Source organism: Dreissena polymorpha, chromosome 5 (assembly GCF_020536995.1).
Source record: "Dreissena polymorpha isolate Duluth1 chromosome 5, UMN_Dpol_1.0, whole genome shotgun sequence".
NCBI classification, from domain to species: domain Eukaryota; kingdom Metazoa; phylum Mollusca; class Bivalvia; order Myida; family Dreissenidae; genus Dreissena; species Dreissena polymorpha.
The window spans coordinates 36729577-36750326 of record NC_068359.1 but is presented as its reverse complement, the minus strand read 5'-3'; the positions used below and the strand labels follow the sequence as shown (position 1 = coordinate 36750326).

Sequence of the window (20750 nt, the reverse complement as noted above, 5' to 3'; positions counted from 1 at the left end):
TTCATACCGACGAATTTCTATACGTTTACAGTATCCATTTTGATTCTGTGAAATTGTTTAGGGCTTTGTCTTTCTTTTTATGCATCTACTGATGTGGTAAGACATGTAGTGATTAGCCTGTCTGTTCATTTCTTTGTCTGTAGAAGGTAAAACCTAAAATGACATGTTTTGTCTAATATCAGTAATGCTTTCTGCCAACTTTAGATTCTTTCAACACACCCACATCACTCTAACCTCATTTAACGGTGACATTCGCCGCTTCGTCTGTCCGTGCGTGTGTCCGTCCATCCATGCACAATTTTTGTCTGGGCTATTTCTCAGCAATTAATGACCGGAATTCAATTAAACTTTACGGGAAGCTTCACTATCAAGAGGAGATAGGCATATTATCAGCCGGTTCTGGTCGGATGATTTTTCGGAGTTATGACCCTTTGAAATTTTCTATAAACTGTACATATAGTGCATTCTTGTCCCCCCAACTACTGACTGGAATTTAATGAAGCTTTATGGGAAGCTTAACTACCTTGAGGAGATGGGCATGTTATTTGTGGGTTCTGGTTAGATGATTTATATAGAGAGTTATGGCCCTTTGAAATTTTTAAGTTGCTAAACCATCCTTTGTATTATTTTGTCCAAAGTTATGCCCCTCAAGACGTTTCCTTTTATCTGAATATATAGTGCAATATTGTGACAAAAAAACCTTTGGGGAGCATCACCCGTCTCCGACAGTTTCTTGTTAACTTAGGAGCGAATAGGAGCATGGCAAAGAAAATTAAAAAGGGCATCTTTACACGTGGTTTATTCAGGGCAAAAAATAGCACAGATGCCGGAATTTTGGAAATAAATTGAGTCTGTATGTTTCTGTTTGGGGATAATAATTACATGTATAAACATACATACTTGAGTGTTATGAAAGCAGTATTTATCTAAGATTAATAAATATAATCTTAACTAATATATTCACTTAGTTTACCTTTGGATACCTTCTTTTTAACTAAAATGCCATTACAATAGACTTCTCAACTTTGGTTCTTTGCAGACGAGGACACACAGTTCTGCAGGCTGCCCTGCCCCCCAAGGAAGAGTATGTGTTTCTGATTCGCATGTCTCCCATACAGAGGAAACTCTACCAGAAATTCATGGAGTCAGTCACTGATTCAGGATCCAATGGCTGGGTCAATAATAACCCTCTAAAAGCATTCTCAGTGTGTTGCAAGGTAAGGTTTTGTCTGTTTTGTAGATTGCTTTACCACTTAGATACGTATTTTTACGCATTTGTTATCCCTTAGAGAGTTAAATTTAAATTTAACTTATGACCTTTCTTATCAGATTCAAGTTTTAAAGGCTTCAATTCCAACCCTTAGATACTGATAAGCAGTAAACAGCATAAAAGCTGAACAGACTGGGAGTCACTCGCAGGCTGTTCATGTTTTATGATGTTTGCACATAGCCACATGCCCCTAAAGGAATGCCTGTTGTAGTTGCATTTTCCATCAGTGGGTTGGTGGGTCTGTTTGTCTGGATTCCATGTCTGCTCTTTTTTTCATCTTTTGGACCATTTTAGTATAACTTTGTATGATTACTTAAAACTGTGTAAAAAACTTATTATATATATAATTCAATATAAATTAAAATAAAAGTTAAGAAGAACATATGTCGAAAAATGCGAAATAAGCCAGATATTTAATTCTGAAATTAAAAATGGCTGTACAGCCGAATTCGCCAGCATGTTTACCATACATGTACGATGTGCATCTAAACTTACGAGGGGTGTTCCAGAAGTTCGTGGATTTTCGCTATAACTTTCATTTAGTAACATAAATGGACAAACAAATAGCATGTTAAGAATATTTCGTCCTTTCCAAATCTACTCTCCAAATATCATGGAAATACATAAAACAATAAATATATATCAGAGATTTAAACATGTGAACAATGCGCACACCGACGCACGTGTAACGTTTCTGTTCAACGTCAATGACGTTATGAAGTTAACAACTGTCAAATCTTTTCCACATAATCACTACCAACGCGAATGCACTTTATGTGTCGGGAAATCCACTTGTCAAAAGTCTCTATACCAGTCAGCGTCAAAAGACAACACGATTCACTTTGCTGCAACTGTAATTTCCTGTTTTCTTGCAAAGCGAATACCGCGCAACTGTGATTTAACTTTCGGGAAGAAGCGGAAGTCCATAGAGGCCAAATCCGGACTGTAAGGAGGACTTAGGCGCTGTAACGTGAAATTTGCCGTAAATTCTGTTTATCAACGACATTTAAACCAAATTTAAATTCGTGTAACGTTCATACTTATAATAAAATACACGCTTGCGCCGCATGTCGTTACTGAGGTCTCTATGGCAACGCGTTTCAAACGCGCTTTATGGAATTCATGCATTTTTAGCTTATATATAAAGTCCGTGATAATTGGTTTGTATAATATGTAAATTTCATTGACTTTTACCAGCAAACTAATTAGTTATAGCGAAAATCCACAAACTTCTGGAACACCCCTCGTAGTTTCACGGTTTATAATACAAAGACCAATGCTTCGGTTATTGTAGGAAAATATGTACGTCACTATTTGCTCGGAGCGCTAAATTGTCTTTGCTGCATTTTATGAAATTCGGCTTTAATGTATAATTTTTCTTGCCTATTTTGTGTTATTGTAACATATTTTATCAATATATTACAATTAAACATAAAAAATCGTAAATACCCGCTTTAACAATATTTGACGATGGCATTTTCCCAGTTTGGGAAAATTACCAAATTCCCAATCATGATGTGGTGTCAAAACCTATTTCAGTATGTCAACTAATATAGACATGAGAACACTCTGTAAGTCATATTTTTTGCCCAATCATTAAGAAGCTTGCTAATGAGCTTGTGAACAAGCGAAAAAGCTCATTTTTACCCAGTCATTAAACTAAATTCTCAGGGCATTTGTTCTTATGATAATAAATTTATTGAAAGTGTTTGAAATTGATTTGTTAGAATACATAGCTTTTAGGGGATGCTGTTTAGCTGGTATGACATGATGAAAAATAATATTGTACTGGACTTTTATTTGATTTTTCCATAAACATTCTATCAGGAGCTGTCTTCTTTGCTAAATTTTCAAAGTTGGTTTGAACATTTGTTCCAATAATGCCCACATAAAATCTTGGTTATTAGGGGCTAAAAGGCTATCTCAAAAGTCATATGTATTACACAAACATCACCAAATACATCGGGTCAGTTAAGTTTCGTTTGGTCTCTGGAGAGCACACCTGCGCCTTTGGTCCTCTTGGTTAAGATTAACTTTTGTTAAATGTTGTATACTCTGCATCGTTAACAAATGTAGTGCCCTTCTCCCCTACCACCTGATAAGCATATACTTCGGGGGCATATTACACATCGGTTGACACCCCTTGTTCTTTTCAGCAAACGAAGTATAATTATTTTACATGTGTATGAAGCCATTATGAATGGTGGTGTAAATGACTATAAATTTATTTAAAAAATCTTCATTTATACAACATGTAATTACCATATGACGAATTTACTCTGCCAGTTTTTTTGTGGCTAGTTCTTAATTGAATTCTCGATTTCCAAAATGATTCACTAACTACGTTCCCGCAAATTGCAGATATGGAACCATCCAGACATCCTGTACACGTGTATGAAGAAAAGCCTCGATGACAATGACCTTGACATTGAAACTGGGGAACCCAAGAAAAAGGGTGGCACTAAATCCAAGGCAAAAAAAGAGACCCCTCCGGCAACCCCTAACCCACTCATGGGAGCTATGGCCATGGACACCAGTCCCCTGCCCGAGGTGTCTCTGGCCTCTGGGATACCCACAGTTGCCAATTCTCCGGCAAGCAGTGCCCTTTCAATGGGGTCGTCCTTCAGTCTCAATAGGAACAATGAACCAACAATCACGTATGACTGGGTAAGCTGAGTTGTATTGATCATTATTTAAAATAAGTCGTAAGCATGGATAATGCTATTTGTTCAGTTTTTAGCTCATCTATTTTTTGTAAAAAAAATTATGAGCTATTGTCATCACCTTGGCGTCGGCGTCCGGTTAAGTTTTGCGTTTAGGTCCACTTTTCTCAGAAAGTATCAATGCTCAGGCTGTCAAGCGGTCATACTTTTTCCTACTTTTTCCTACTATTTCCTACTATTTCATCAGGATCCTACTTTTTCCTATTTTTTTACCAAATCTTCCTACTATTCCTACTTTTTCATTTTCAATGGAGAATTTATTTTTTTTAAGAGTTTATTAAGTAAACTTGCAGGATGAATGAATCTATGGCATGACTGTATCCCTGTTAATGTGCATTCATCTAGATGAGACCTGACAACCCATGCTGACTGTCTGCTAGCACCTCTTCAGGAGCATAAATATTTATTTCTTATGTAACTTTTAAAATTATTGACAAGTTTTTTTTAAAGTAACAATAGTGCCTTGTTTACTTCCTTAGCATTTGTACACTGCAGACTTCACTACCTTACACAGTTCCCAGTGATGCAAGAGCTGAGGGAACCCATTGTTTATTCCAGTTTTATTTTGTTTCCATTGACAACAATTTGACCAAACCTTATGCATGTTTACATGATATTGCTGTTTGGAATGTAGAGAAATAGAGATACATGCATTGTATGAGTGGTTATGTAATATGGAATTTATTACACAAGTTATTGGAAAAAAGATAAAACTGATGCTTTGCCGAGTTTTCATCATTAACAAATATAATGTAATAAATTCTGTATTACAGGACAGTACATTACATTACATGATGTTCTATTGATATCATAGGTACATCATGTTTAGTAATTAAAGATAAATGCACAGAGCCTAAATGCCCTGATACATTTTTATGCTCCCGGTAGGGTGGCATATTGCAGTTGTACTGTCAGTCAGTTTGTCTGTCTGTCTGTGTGTGTGTGTGTCCGTCCGAAAACTTTAATATGGGCCATAACTTTTGCAATATTGAAGATAGCAACTTGATATTTGGCATGCATGTGTATCTCATGAAGCTGCACATTTTGAGTGGTGAAAGGTGAAGGTCATCCTTCAAGGTCAAAAGTTAAAAAATACAATCCAAGGGAAGTAATAAGCTTTAAAAGGGAGATAATTTCTAAACCTGCCAAATGATATATTGAAATTTTATTTCAAAGCTGCGCAATAGTGGGCATTGTGTTTGGGACAAACACAATTCTTGTCTAATGATGCCATAGCTAGTGAGGTAAATTCAAGGTGTTAAAGCGAAGTATTAAAATTATTAAACGGCATTATTACACTCCCGCAAAGTCATCAATAATGTAAAAGCCATTATTTGAAACTGGAATAAACAATGTAGTGCAACTGTTTCATTGCCCAATCAATGCTGTCATAAAAGATGTCAGGTGATAAGGTCCAGCTCCAGTTGCATAATCTGCTCTGCAATGACCAGTCATTTTGAATGTAACTTAAGTCATTATAATTGCACCCTATTGTCAATTTAAAGGTTTCACAATGTAGCTGTAGAAGAGCATTTACACTGCTTTATATACTAGTATAAATCTTGTACAAAAAGTTGGTGTATCACTAAATAAATTTGGTCTTCTGCTTAAGGATATAACATGCACAATATAATTACCATTTTTATATCGATACACAGAAGACCTCTAACCACTTATTTGATGATACACCAAAATGAACAGCATCTAATTACATGTATACTTCTTTATCAGGGTAGCTTTGCTTGAAACTTAATTATCATAGATACACTATAAGTGCTAAAATTCCTAGTGGGAAAACAAAGTTTAACTCTTCATGGATGGAGGAGTTGGACAACAGTGGAAAAACACTGGGATCATGGTGCAAGAGAGATACCGGCAATGAGTTTGCAAGATATTTTACTGTCTGAATGAAGTCCATCTTGTAGTAATTCTGGTGCTAATCAACTTATAAGTCATGCAGATGGATAAAAACACAAGGAAAACATGAAATACATGCATGATAATTCACAAAAGCGTTTGTTTGGAAGTGCCCAAAAGCCAACCAGCTCTCAGGGTTGTGGGGATAAATCTATCTGTATGCAAGTACATCCATCACACAAGGAACAGGTACAAAAGGCTGAAATCTTCTGGGCCCTTAAGGTAGCTTCAAGTGGGTATCCATACAGAACATGTGATGGCACTCCTGCTCTATTTCAAGCTATGTTTCCTGGACCTGTGTCTAAAAAATAAGTATAATGTATTCCTACTTTTGAGGGAAAAGTTCCTTCTTTTTCCTACTTTTTTCCTACTTTTCTTGCAAAAGTAGTTCCTTTTTTTTCCTACTTTTTGAAAAAAGGTCACTTGACAGCCTGTATGCTATTGCATTCAAACTTAATACGCTTACTAACTTTCATGAGGGGACTGGGCAGGCAAAGTTAGATAACTCTGGCGTGCATTTTGACTGAATTATGTGCCCTTTTTATACTTAGAAAATTGAAAATTTTGGTTAAGTTTTGCGTTAAGGTCCACTTTTTTCAGAAAGTATCAATGCTATTGCATTCAAACTTGGTACACTTACTTACTATCATATGGGGACTGGGCAGGCAAAGTTAGATAACTCTGGCGTGCATTTTGACAGAATTATGTGCCCTTTTTATACTTACTAGGTTGGCGCTAAGGAAAACAAATTAGTAGCCATATTCAGCACTACGATGACGACCCACATTATAACCTTTTTTGCTCAATGAACGACATAATCATTATCATGAATCTATAGGTATCAATAATGACTGTATTAGATTATCAATGAAGTCACACTTGAATAAATTATTTGTTACGTGAAATCAAATAATTTCATGTTTTTTTTTTTTATTTCTCATTTATATTTATTTTCATGCACTGGCATAAACGGTATACAATGTTAGAACTTTCAGATATGCCCCGGTCTTTGATTGGGTGGGTCTTGCGTAACTCCTATTCGCCCCTCCCCTTCTCCCAATATTTTTTGCTGTAGTCTGGTGCTTCTTGATTCTTGAAAAATACATTTACTGCAATGTATTCTTGAATTGACATATTTTTCATTAGTTGCATTATTTAATTTATTCAAACGTACCGGTAAATTTGTAAGTCTTAAATACTGCATGTACTGAGCGACTAGGCTATATTTAGTTACACATTATCTGTTTTTAAAAAAGCATGCTTTGCATGCGTAGAACTTGGCATTGCAGACGACAGCAATAATGTCGCGCTCTTTCTTATAACATGGGTTCTACATGGCATACGGGTATTAATTCATAGTGAATAGTTATTATCACGTGGCTGTAGAAAAATGGTGTAAATCAGTTCTACAAATAGACATGATAAAATATACATGCACTGGATTTAATTTGTTAGCGCATCAAATTATTAACGGGTTTTGTATTTCACAACTTACTCGCCGTAAGTAAATTTACACTGCTCACCAATTGCAATTAACTTCTCATAATTAATGATTGTTTACAGTACGGTAAATAGGTGTGATGATGATGCTCGAAACCGCTTTTAATGTTCTGCTTTATTTACCGGTTTTATATCACGTAATAATGCTACAACTGTGATTCATTGTTAATAAACCTGCGATAAACGCTAACTCTGTGACCGACGTCAATCAAAAATAATAATCGCTATATAACTCCGCCTCCATAAACATTCTCGTAACCGATTAGAAGTTTAAAATAACAGTTTTTTGACTGGAAAGATACCCGAAAATTTCCCGTGATGCATCTGTCAGCATACATGACTGTGTTATGTGGCTTGAATATACGATAAGGGCATCCAGTTATCTCTTTATCAGTGGACTATCTATTACCACCTGGAGCTTTTATGGCGATTACATGTGGAAATCGGTACCGAGTTCTCTTTAAAAGTAGGGAATATTATATACTTAAAGAGAAATATCAGGGTTTTTTGCAATCGCCATTTTCATTCACATTTTAAACTTTAATCGCGCGCTGAAAGATTCAATCGCCTTTGGCGATTTTGGCGATCGGAAACGCTAACATAGACTTAGAAAATTGAAAATTTTGGTTAAGTTTTGTGTTTAGGTCCATTTTATTTCTTAAGTATCAAAGCTATTGCTTTCATACTTGAAACACTTACTAACTATCATAAGGGGACTGTGCAGGCAAAGTAATGTAACTCTGACTGGCATTTTGACAGAATTATGTGCCCTTTTTATACTTAGAAAATTGAAAATTTGGTTATGTTTTGTGTTTAGGTCCACTTTATTCCTACAGTATCAAAGCTATTGCTTTCATACTTGCAACACTTATTAACTATCGTAAGGGGACTGTGCAGGCAAAGTTATGTAACTCTGACTGGCATTTGGACGGAATTATGGGCCCTTTATACTTAGAAAGTTTGGTTAAGTTTTGTGTTTTGGTCCTCTTTACCCCTAAAGTATCATAGATATTGCTTTCATACTTGGAACACTCGCAAATTATCATAAGGGTACAGTAAAAGGACAAGTTGCATAACTCTGGATGTCATTTTTACGGAATTATGGCCCTTTTTTGACTTAATAACTTTGAATATATGGTTAAATTTTGTGTTTCGATCCACTTTACTTCTTAAGTATCAAGGCTATTGCTTTCAAACTTGAAATACTTTCATGCTATCATGAGGTTACTGTACCTGGCAAGTTGAATTTTACCTTGACCTTTGAATGACCTTGACTCTCAAGGTCAAATTATTAAATTTTGCTAAAATTGCCATAACTTTTTTATTTATGATTAGATTTGATTGATACTTTGACAAAACTACTCTTACCTGACATACCACAATAGACTCCACCCAAACCATCGCCCGTGCCCCCCACTCCCCCCCCCCTATTATTTTATTTTTATTTTTTTTTAAGATCATCTCACAAATTACCACCACACCCTCACACTATACCCCCCCACCTCACCCCCCCCCCATTTTTTTAAACGGTTAAAAAACACAAATATTTATTTTTATTATTTTATGTTTGAAATACTGTCCAACCATCGCACCCAAGAATCCCCCCCCACCCCCCCCCACCCCCGAATTTTTTTTTTCCTTTTTTTCGTATTTTTGGAAGATAATGTAATAAATGTCCACACACCCACACAATGCACCCCTCTTCACTCCACCCCTCCCTCCTTTGTGATTGAAAATGAGAGTCCCTTCACCTTTGAAAAGAAAATAGATGAGCGGTCTGCACCCGCAAGGCGGTGCTCTTGTTAAGTTATGCTGCTTCTGGGTTTTTCCTCGTTCACACTAAAATTAATGTCTGGTCATACAGATAAAGAACAGGGCCGTGTTGCTCAAAACTTGTAAGGTCAATTAAGATATCAGTCTCTTAACTTCAGACCCCAATAAATTAATTTTAAAAGTAATAAAATTATCGAACATGTTAAAATTATTTGAGCATACAAATTTGTTTACAATTAACGCATACTGTGAAACTATTTATTTTCATCAGCATGTACTGGTAATTTGGTCGATTTTCAAAAAAATTACTATTTCTTCAGCACCTTAATTCCGCAATTTCTGATCTGCAAAAAAAGGAATTTGCTTCGACTATTTGCTTAGCTGTTTGTAATCCTTGTCCGTGATAAATCGCAGGGGGGTAGAGGTGGTCAGTTTGGAGTCACTTGCAGGAGGTGGGCCGTGTTTATTACATGCTAATTAACTAGTCCATTGTTATGAGGTTAAGTTACTGGTCCTTCTTGTTGTATACAAATTTACTAGTACATTGTAATGATTAGCAGATAAGTGGGACTGAATGACAGTAACTAGTGTTTGAAGCCACAAATCCCAATTCCGATTAATCTTATTCAATTACAATCAAGGCAAATAATGGTTTATCACACATTGTCATCTTTTATTTGCGTTTATTGTCTCTAATGATCTGCAGCGTCTTTGCTGTTAAAGCTGCAACATCCCTGAAAAAAACAATACATGCAGTTGAATATATAGAGAATAATAGGTTAGTATTGATTATAGATCATGCGAGGCTTAGAAAACAAAAAGCACGAGCCTTGGCGAGCGCTTTTTCGTTTTCGTGCTGAGCATGATAAAACTGAGCTATAATCAACACTTATCTATTATTCTTTTTATTACCTTTTTTTATTCAGTAAACCTTTTTATTTAAACAAAATTAGTTTAACTGGATAATTTTGCTGGATTTATGATGTCATTTTGTAAAAAAAATGACGTCATTTCGTGCCGTGGTTTATTGCAGAAATTTAATCAATTGGGCTTGAATCAACCGAATTCGCTATAAAAGTGGTATAAAAAGTTAATAACAATAGCGCTTATCCTTACATTTCTAACTAAACAAAGTCAATGCTATTGATACATATTCACTGCAGTAGCATTTTACATGAAATGTCAATTGTCAGTGAAGTACAAAGTATAATGTTCTACCCTTTACGTAATATCTGGATTTATCTTGATTACAAAACAGACACTGGATATATGCATGGATTACATTGGATATCAATGTCTTTCATGCCTTTGGTAACTCAGTCTTATTTTTATAAATATTCTACGTAATAATTTTTTATGAACATAACTTCGTCATTTGGTAATTCAAACAATAATTGTGTCACAGTATATAAAAGGGTTTACAATTGAGTCACATAAATAACTTGATCCAAAATTTATCAGCTGTTGGCTTCACTGTCAGTGATAGTTTTGTGCAACCAGGCCCAGAATCTATATCATCATGCAACTCCTGAAAACTTGAAGATGATCGATCACTGATGAATTAAAATAAATGATCTACCAAAACAAACAAAATTTCCTCTATGTGTCCACACACATTTCACAATAAAAAAAGAATAATTCACATTTCCCACACATTTCACAATATATAAAAGGGTTTACAATTGCCACAAACAAAATTTCCTCCATGTGTCCACACACATTTCACAATCAAAAAAGAATAATTCACATTTCACATACATTTCACAATTAACAAATAATTAGTCACATTTTAAACACATTTTACAATATATAAAAGGGTTTACAATTGAGTCACATTAATAACTTGATCACAAATAAATTTTCTATGTGTCCCCTATTTCAGGCAAATGAAATCCTGAAGGACTACGTCCCAGGCATGCTGGAGAATGGTGGTAAAATGGTGATCCTCTTCAATCTGATCTCAGAATCTCTGCAGATGGGAGACAAAATACTGGTCTTCAGGTAGGCCCCAAGTTTATATGGTTTTATTTGGTATGAATATAACATAATGAAAGTGAATGGTTTGAAATGAAAATCGATCGTGATTGATATAGGATTTTTTTCTTAAAGTATAAAAGATATAATTAATTCTTATGATCAAAACATTTATTTTTACATGTTTCACTTACATTAACATTTAAAACCCACCTTGTTTTGAAGTCTGAGTTAAATTCTAGGAATTTAACATTCCAACATAATCTAAATAAGAATTAAAAAAGGTATAACTGCCATTCATATGGGTATGGCCTTACTACGCTATGCAATTAGACATGTAAAATGTCAATAAATACAACATGTGTAATTTAATGTAACTACATTTTTATAAAATTTGATTACTTACTTAAATTGTAACATGATAGTGCTCAACATGTTTGCGTTAACAAAAGCAAATATATTGTCACTAATTTAAACTTTGCAAGCTATCTCTTGTCACACTTCAGTGAGTGAATAATCCCCTGAAATCAAGAGACCACAGCAATCATATTTGTTTTGTTAACTGCTATAACAGTAGTTTACTATAATTGTAATTGATAAAATTATATACATTTACCTTTATTCATAAAAATTAGGTCATGAAACTATTGATTTGGAATTTGGCTAGTGTTTACAAATTTTATCTAGCCGAAAATCAAAACCACTTGCACCGGGCTTTGAACCAGTGTGATAGGACGAAGACTGTAATATTTAGAAATTATTAATATGAGCTTTGTTCTGAGAAACCTGGACTTAATGCATGTGCTGAGAGTTTTATCCCAGATTAGCCTTTGCAGGTTAATGAGGGATGATACGTTCCACCTAGACTGGATTTGTGCGAAGCAGAGACCCTCTTTAACCCTTTGCATGCTGGGAAATTAGTCATCTGCTAAAATGTCGTCTGATGAATTTCTAAAATTATCATTTTCTTCTTTTTTTTTTCAAAGAATACTATCAGAATAGCAAACAGTTTGGATCCTGATGAGACGCCACATTCTGTGGCGTCTTATCTGGATCCAAACTGTTTGCAAAGGCCTTCAAAATTCGGTTCCAGCACTGAAAGAGTTAAAATGAAACATTTCATAAAAGCCAAGTGTTGTCCCTGATAAGCCTGTACGGACTACACAGGCTAATATGGGATGACACTTTACATGTACGAACATGATTTAACCCTTTCAGTGCGGGAACCGAATTTTAAAGGCCTTTGCAAACAGTTTGGATCCAGATGAGACGCCACAGAACGTGGCGTCTCATCAGGATCCAAACTGTTTGCTATTCTGATAGTATTCTTTGAAAAAAAAATGAAGAAAATGATTATTTTACAAATTCAGCAGACGGCATTTTAGCAGACGACAAATTTCCCAGCATGCAAAGGGTTAAGGCCAGTTTGCCCAGAACGCAGCTGATATGATTGTATTTCAGCCAAAGTTTGTTCACCTTGAACTTGATAGAAGAGTTCTTGTCCAAGTATCGTGTGCCCCGCCCTGAACAAGATGAACTCTGGTGTCGCAATAAAAACTACTTCAGTAAGTAGCCATAACAACTGCAGAGGTGTCAAAGTTCAGGATTATTCCTGAATTCAGGATTTAGGCCCTCAAAAACTGCTTTTGATATTGATATAAATAAGAGGATTTTTCTTCTGGTATTTAAAGATTTTTGTCACAAAAAGTCATTTTAAACACAAATTATTTTAATTTGACATATTGTTAACAGTTAACATAATTAAATGAATTATTAACCCTCTTTTGGCACTGTTCCCCCACATGTTAGGCTTATTTTCAGGATTTTAGATTTTGGCCACTTGACACCCCTGCAACTGGCAGAATCCTGGTTTTTGATACTAGCATATTGATATTTTCTGTCTTTTAACTTTAGGAAATTATCATTTGATGCATATGTTACTGAAGATAAAATGAATCATATATTTTTAGAATACAACTTGTGCTAAATAGCCAGGGATCATATTTTCCCGCAACATCAATCGGTCCGGATATAAATGGGAAAAAAGTATCCGAAAATTTATGTCCGAAATCATGACAAATTACATTAAAATATATACCATTGATTTGCCATTCATGAAGGTGGTATAATAAATGTACAAGTAAAATTTCCTTGGGCATTTTTTTTTTAAACGGAACGAGTTTTCTCAACTGGTTTTATCATTTGCTATTTTATTGTTGTTTCGTGTGCTGTTTTATCAGACTTTTTCATAAGTCTATACTGATGTTTTAAATTGTTGTCGACTCGATAATAGCTTACAAACATGCACTGAACCAAACAAATGTCTGCGCGTAGGTTGGCTACTGACAATAACACACCAAATAATTAAGAAATAATTCGTGTACATTATAGTTTGTTGTCAAATAACCCACGGCCGATAGTTAAGATGCGTAGGGAATTAATCACGAGAGCGAAACATTTGAAACCACGCATTTAATTTTCCGGTCGAGAGTTATTCAACAACAAAGTATAAAGAACACTAATTATTTCGATTCTAGCATGGTTTTACTAAAGATTTATACAATGTTTATTATTTTCTTGTGTACTATTTTATGTGAAGTTCGCCCATAAAAATAATTTTCGGCTGTTCTGTCGATCAGATCTGTGACTTTCATTCATAATTATATAACCGGATTATTACGCTGGTGGAAAATGTTTCGGCATGTTTTGTATAGTTACAGCGCGTGCTTTCAGACGCGTCTTTTCGGGTGCGTCTTTAATCCGCTGTTCACAAGTTTTTGATTCTTGGTCTGACGTGCAATAAACCAGTCCTGACCGGTTTAGAGACTGCAGCGAATGATTTATCACACCTAATCGAGATAAGAGTGTCATTAGGGTGTGTTAGCATGTACACTGTGTAATCGATTTCATGACATGGGAATTTTATCAAACAGAATCCGACCGACTGTTTGGGATTTTCAATCGGTCTTTCATGACCCCAATCGGTCTGGGACCGACAAAACCGAAAAAAATATGATCCCTGTAAATAGCATAGTATTTGACAAAAATAAATATAGAAACATGTGCAGAGCTTTAACCAATATGAACAAACAAAATGACTCTGTGCTTCAGTATTTTTACACCTGAAAATTAAATTTGACCCCTGAAATTTTCAAACAAGAGGTCATTTGACTCCTGATTTTCAAAATGTATTTAACCCTTTCAGTGCGGGAACCGAATTTTGAAGGCCTTTGCAAACAGTTTGGATCCAGATGAGACGCCACAGAACGTGGCGTCTCATCTGGATCCAAACTGCTATTCTGATAATATTCTTTGAAAAAAATCGAAAAAAATGCTAATTTTAGAAATTCAAAAGACAACATTTTTGCAGACGACAAATTTCCCAGCATGCAAAGGGTTAAATCCCTGATAACATCTGAATGGTGTTGACTGGTTGAACAAAATTTATTATACACTTGTATATATTGTAAGCTGTAAAATTTGTTAAATTTGATCTTGTTAGAGAAATCAATAGCTCAATCTGTAGTCTAAATCTTATTAATAAAAACTTTACAATTTGACAAAAAGTCTAATATTTGTCCATATTTCATTCTAAAACGTAATCATATTTGTCTGGAATACATAAAATGCTGTTAGCTTTGACAGATTTTTATAGACGATATGCTGTTAAATTCACTATTTTGTATTCTTATATACCTCATATGGTATGTAAGGTTCCATTTAATTGACTCCTTTACCTGCAAAAGATTGAAATAAAACTGTAGACTGTTCGTATATGAGCTTAAAAGGAGTAAAACCTGAATCACCTGGAAACAAAACTATATTCAGCACAATTTTTTTATAAAGAGTTATGTGTAAATGCAGAATTAATAACAATTGCTATGTAATTACAGAGTTGGATTGAAGCATGCAAACTTAATAAACAATTGCTATGTAATTACAGGGTTGGATGGAAGCATGCACACTTAATAAACAATTGCTATGTAATTACAAGGTTGGATGGAAGCATGCAAACTTATTAACGAACAATTGCTATGTAATTACAGGGTTGGATGGAAGCATGCAAACTTAATAACAAACAATTGCTATGTAATTACAGGGTTGGACGGAAGCACCTCAAGTTCAGAAAGAGAAAAATTGATCAACGCTTTCAATGCTGAACCCAACAAGTGGTTGTTCCTGCTGTCAACAAGGTTGGTTAAATAATTCCTTATGCAATGACAATTATGAAAATGACCATGCTATGGAAACACTTGAGGTAGTGGGCTGTTGTTATTGGCCAAAGTAAAATTGTGTCCAGCTTTGATTGATAGATTGATCTTCAAATACTGTCACCGGTATATCATTATTATTCGTGGGACATACATTTTCGTTGACCAATACACGAATTTAACACAAAATTACAAAATCAATATAAAACATAAGTCCACAAATTCACGAGTCAACAAAAATGTCTTTTAATTAGCCACAAAATTTCATGCCAACAAATATAAATGATCCAAGGTCTAGGTCACGATTCAAGGTCTTGGAATTAAATACCTCAAATTGATATTAAATACATTAAAGTCTAATTATGGTCCTCAGCAATAGAAAAATTGTTTGGGGCTTATCTCTGTCCAGGCTTTAGAATGGATGGATTTGATAATCACATTGCAAGAGTAATCCGTATGATGAGGCAGAGTGTTGTGCTTAGCCAGGTCCTTAGGTACAACGTTAAGTTCACAGTCAAAGGTCATATTAAGAATATTAAAAATAAGAATAAAAATACTAAAGACCAAGCCTGAAAACTTGTTTATTTGTTGTTGTTTTTTTGTTTTTAGCTCACCTGACCACAACGTGCTCATGGTGAGCTTTTGTGATAGCCTTTTGTCCGTCGTCCGTCATGCGTTCTCAATCATGCATCGTCAACATTTTGCCTTGTGAACACTCTAGAGGCCACATTTATTGTCTAATCTTCATGAAATTTGGTCAGAAGATTTGACCCATTGATACCTCGACTGAGTTCGAAACTGGGCCATGCTGGGTCAAAAACTAGGTCAAAAAAAAGAAAAACCTTGTGAACACTGTAGAAGTCACATTTGATGCCCAATCTGCATGTAACTTTGTCAAAATGTTTGTCTAAATGATATGTTGGTTGAGTTCAAAAATGGTTCCGGTCCGTTGAAAAACATGGCCGCCAGTGTGGGGGGGGGGCAGTATTCCTTATATGGCTATAGAGAAACCTTGTGAACACTCTAAAAGTCACAATTTTCACCCAATCATCTTGAAACTTGGTTTCATTGATGTCTCGGATGAGTTCGAAAATGATCCAGATTGGACAAAACATGGCGGCCAGGGGGCGGGGCATTTTTCCTTATATGGCTATATATGGGCTATGGCTATAGTAAAACCTTGTGAACACTCTTAGAGGCCACATTTATTGTCCAATCTTCATGAAATATGGTCAGAAGGTTGGTCTCAATGATATCTTGGATGAGTTTGAAAATGGTTACGTTTGCTTGAAAAACATGGCTGCCAAGGGACGGGGCATTTTTCCTTATATGGCTATATATAATAGTAAAATCTTGTTACCACTGATCTAGAGGCCACATTTATTGTCCGATCTTCATAAAAATTGGTCAGAAGATTCATCCCAATAATATCTTGGACAAATTAAAAAATGATGCCGGTTGGTTGAAAAACATGGCCGTCAGGGGGTGGGGCATTTTTCCTTATATGGCTATACATGTAGTAAAACCTTGTTATACATGTACTTGGAGAAACAATAATGGCATATTCACACTGAATGGCAATTTTTTTTTTAACTGAGTTTCTTTCGAAATCGTTACATTTTACTGGCACTGACTTTATTTGAACACTTGCTTATGATCAATATATCTATATACTTGAAAATGTAACAATAATGGTATATCCATTTTGAATTTACAATATTAAATTTACAGGATACATGTTACTGCTTAGTTGAAGTTTTAGCTTTTGGTATTTATATAGTTTCTGTTATACCCTAAAGTTAAATGAACCAACATGACCTATAATCATTACAAACATTAGAAATCCCAAATGCAGTCATTGTTGTTGTTTGGATTGTGATCATGTCCAGTATCTACATGGCCTACTTTTGGTTTCACATGCTGAGTACTGTCAAAGTGACGAACGCTTTTTTGAAAACCATGGTAGCCAGGGGGCGGGGCATTTTTCTTTATATGGCTACTGTAAGACCTTTTTAACATACTAGAACCACATTTATTTTCTTATCTGTATGAAACTTGGTCAGACGATATATCCCAATGATATCTTGGCCTTATATAGTTGGATATGGTTCTGTTAGGTTGAAAAGCATGCCTGCCTAGGTGCAGGGCATTTTTCTTTATATGGCTATAGTAAAACCTTATCAACACTCTACAAATCACATTTATTGTCCAATTTACTTGACACTTTGACATATATTGCTTGGCAATAGTCTTGTTCCTTATATTGCTATATATGGCTGTAGTAAAACCTTGTTAACACCCTAGAAGCCACATTTATAGTCCAATCTTTATGAAACATGGTCAGAAGATTTGTGCTTGCAATATCTTAGATGAGTTCATAAATAGTTCTGGTAAGTTGAAAAACATGGCCACCAAGGGGTGGGGCATTTTTCCTTATATGGTTATAGTATAGTAAAACATTGTTAACACTCTAGTTATATTATAGTCACAGGATATGAAGTACTTTTTCAGGTAGCTAATCCAGCGGCCACAAAAAAATAAAAAATTCTGCAAGCATTATGGTTACCATCAACTAATGCACAGAAAGAATCGGCTTTCAATTTGATTACATCTCCCCACTCATTCCATCCCGCGAAACCCTTAATTTTCCTAAGCAAGGTCATCATGCTTTTATACAACATTGCAGTTTACCTATATATTTTTCAAAAGGTCAGATAGCTTAATTGGTAGAGCAACCCAGGCCGGTATCAGTAGATGGCTCATGGGTGGTTTCGGGTTCGAATCCCGATCTGACTTTTATAGGTAAACTTGTGGTAGCAACTAATAGTGTGACAATCTGTTTGAAGCAAGATTTTGGGCTAACAGTTCAGTTCATCAGGTCACATGCAACACTTTAATATGGCCCGTTTGTTGTTTAATAGCTGATTAACATAATAATTAAAAGTTCATTTCCTTATTTTTGATACTAGTCTTTATGAACTTCAGGTTCTTCTGCTAGGAAGCACCTTTAATAATTTAATTCAAACATTATCTTTATTAGTTTTTTGTTAGTTTCTTTTAATAAACATTGATTGAGCTCGCTTTGAGGCTTTGCCTTATTTCATATTATGGCTATAGTAAAACCTTGTTAAAACTTAAGAGGCCACATTTATTTTCCGATCTTCATGAAACTTGGTCAGAAGATTTGTCCTAATGATATCTTGGATGAGTTTGAAAATGGTTTTGGTTGCTTAAAAAACATGGCCACCAGGGGGCAGGGCATTTTTTCCTATGGCTATATATTGCTTTAGTAAAACCTTATTAACACTCTAGAGGCCACATTTATTGTCCGATCATCATAAAACTTGGTCAAAAGATTTGTACCAATGATCACTTGGATTAGTTCGAAAATGGTTCCAGTTGGTGTAAAAACATGGCTGTCAAGGGGGTGTGGCATTTTTCCTTATATAGCTATAGTAAAACCTTGTTAACTCTCTAGTAGCCATATTTATTGTCTGATCATCATGAAACTTTGTCAGAAGATTTGTCCTCATGATATTTTGGACAAGTTCAAAAATGGTTTCAGATGCTTGAAAAACATGGCTACCGGGGGGTGGGGCATTTTTCCTTATATTGCTTCATGAATCTTCATGAAACTTTGTCAGAATATTTGTTTAAATGATATCTTGGATTAGTATGAAAATGGTTCTGGTCTGTTAAAAAATGTGGCTGCCAGGGTGTTCACTAGTCATGAAAGTTGGTAAGAACATTTTGTTCTAATGACATCTTGTCACAGAACAGGTCAGTTTATTTCCTATCAGGTGAGCGACTTTGAGCCTTTCAGGCCCTCTTGTTTATTTCAAGTTGAAAGGATAAAGCCCAGTTTTCACATAAGGAGGCTCCATTCATTTCAGGGCCGGTTCCCTAGGGATCAACCTGGTGGGAGCCAATCGTGTTGTGGTGCTTGATGCCTCATGGAACCCCTGCCATGACTGTCAGGCCATTTGCAGAGTCTACCGCTTTGGACAGGTTGTTTGATTGACCCCCCTTTTTTAAAGCTCGATTTCATTGCATGAGTACCCCTTAGGCTTATCAAGTCAGTTTCCTGGGTAGAACCAGTACTTGGTTATTTTTGGGAGATCTGAGGAACGCTCCCACAATGGGGATCGAATGCGTGACCTCCCAGTTTCTAGGCGGACACCATATCCACTACACCACATTGACCTTGTGTTTGAAAGGTTATGAGTTTGATCCCTAATTTGGGAGATTTCAAATGATCTTTTCTCAATTTCAAAATAAGTTTATTTCTATCCAGGAAGCAGATTTAAAATTGTCTCAGTAATTCTCATTATCTAGACATGTACCTGTTGATATAAATACATTCGAGTTGTGCTAAACTAAACTATTCACATGTCTCGATTTATTCACAGTTGAGTGAGCTGATATCTAAATCTTCGTGCAAGGAAGACAAAATGCCTGATATTTTAATGCTATTAGTCACCAGAATGAAGAACAATTTGTCCCCTGTACTGGGATGTTTGACAAAAATGGCTTCATAAAATTAAACCAAATTAACAAATGAGCATTTTTAATCAGATAAAGCCAAGCTACATCTACCGCCTTGTGACTGAAAATACTATGGAAAAGAAGATCTACGATCGTCAGGTGAACAAGCAGGGCATGTCGGACCGTGTCGTCGATGAATTGAACCCACAGAATCAATTCCGTAGAGAACATGTGGATAAACTCATGGTGCATGAGGTAATTGATCGCAAAATGTCTAAAATATGGGCAGTGCTCTGTGAAAAGGAGGTTTAATGCCTGTGCATAAAGTGTCGTCCCACATAAGTCTGTGCAATCTAATCAGGGACAACACTTTCCGCTTAAACTGAATTTTTGGTAAGAAAATACTTTTGTTTAACAGAAAATATCATAAAAGCGAAAAGTGTTGTCCCTTACAAGCCTGTGCAGATGGCACAGGCTAATCTGGGACGACACTTTATGCATATGCCCCCTTTTCAGAGAGCCCAGCCCATATAATTTTGTATGTCATCATGGAATGATATGTTTGTACTTTTCTGTAATAAAAGTGTGATTACAGTTAAAAAACTAGAACTTTTTATGCTAAATGATTATTGTTCTGAAATGTGCAAATCCTTATTACTGATTTTTTTTTATACGCCAGTTTTAAAAAACTGGGACGTATAATAGTTTCACCTTGGCGGCGGGCGGGCGGTTGGGCGGGCGGGCCGCGTCCACAGCAGTGTCCGCTCTCTAATTCAAATAGTTTTCATCCGATCTTCACCAAACTTGGTCAGAAGTTTTATCTAGACAATATCTAGGTCAATTTCAAATATGGGTTATGCCGGGTCAAAAACTAGGTCACAGGGTCACTTTGTGCAT

At 35.5% G+C, this 20750-nt stretch overlaps 1 protein-coding gene across 1 annotated transcript in view; it reads left to right on the top strand.

Annotated features, from left to right (window-relative positions):
- The window catches only part of LOC127881594 (helicase ARIP4-like), a 63162-nt gene that overhangs the window by 23044 nt on the left and 19368 nt on the right, over nucleotides 1-20750 (top strand). Inside the window, exons 12-18 of the mRNA XM_052429585.1 lie at nucleotides 1040-1217; nucleotides 3632-3937; nucleotides 11066-11184; nucleotides 12619-12722; nucleotides 15257-15350; nucleotides 19262-19376; nucleotides 19944-20108. Coding sequence (XP_052285545.1) covers nucleotides 1040-1217; nucleotides 3632-3937; nucleotides 11066-11184; nucleotides 12619-12722; nucleotides 15257-15350; nucleotides 19262-19376; nucleotides 19944-20108 — 1081 coding nt within the window. The remainder of the gene's footprint in view (nucleotides 1-1039; nucleotides 1218-3631; nucleotides 3938-11065; nucleotides 11185-12618; nucleotides 12723-15256; nucleotides 15351-19261; nucleotides 19377-19943; nucleotides 20109-20750) is intronic.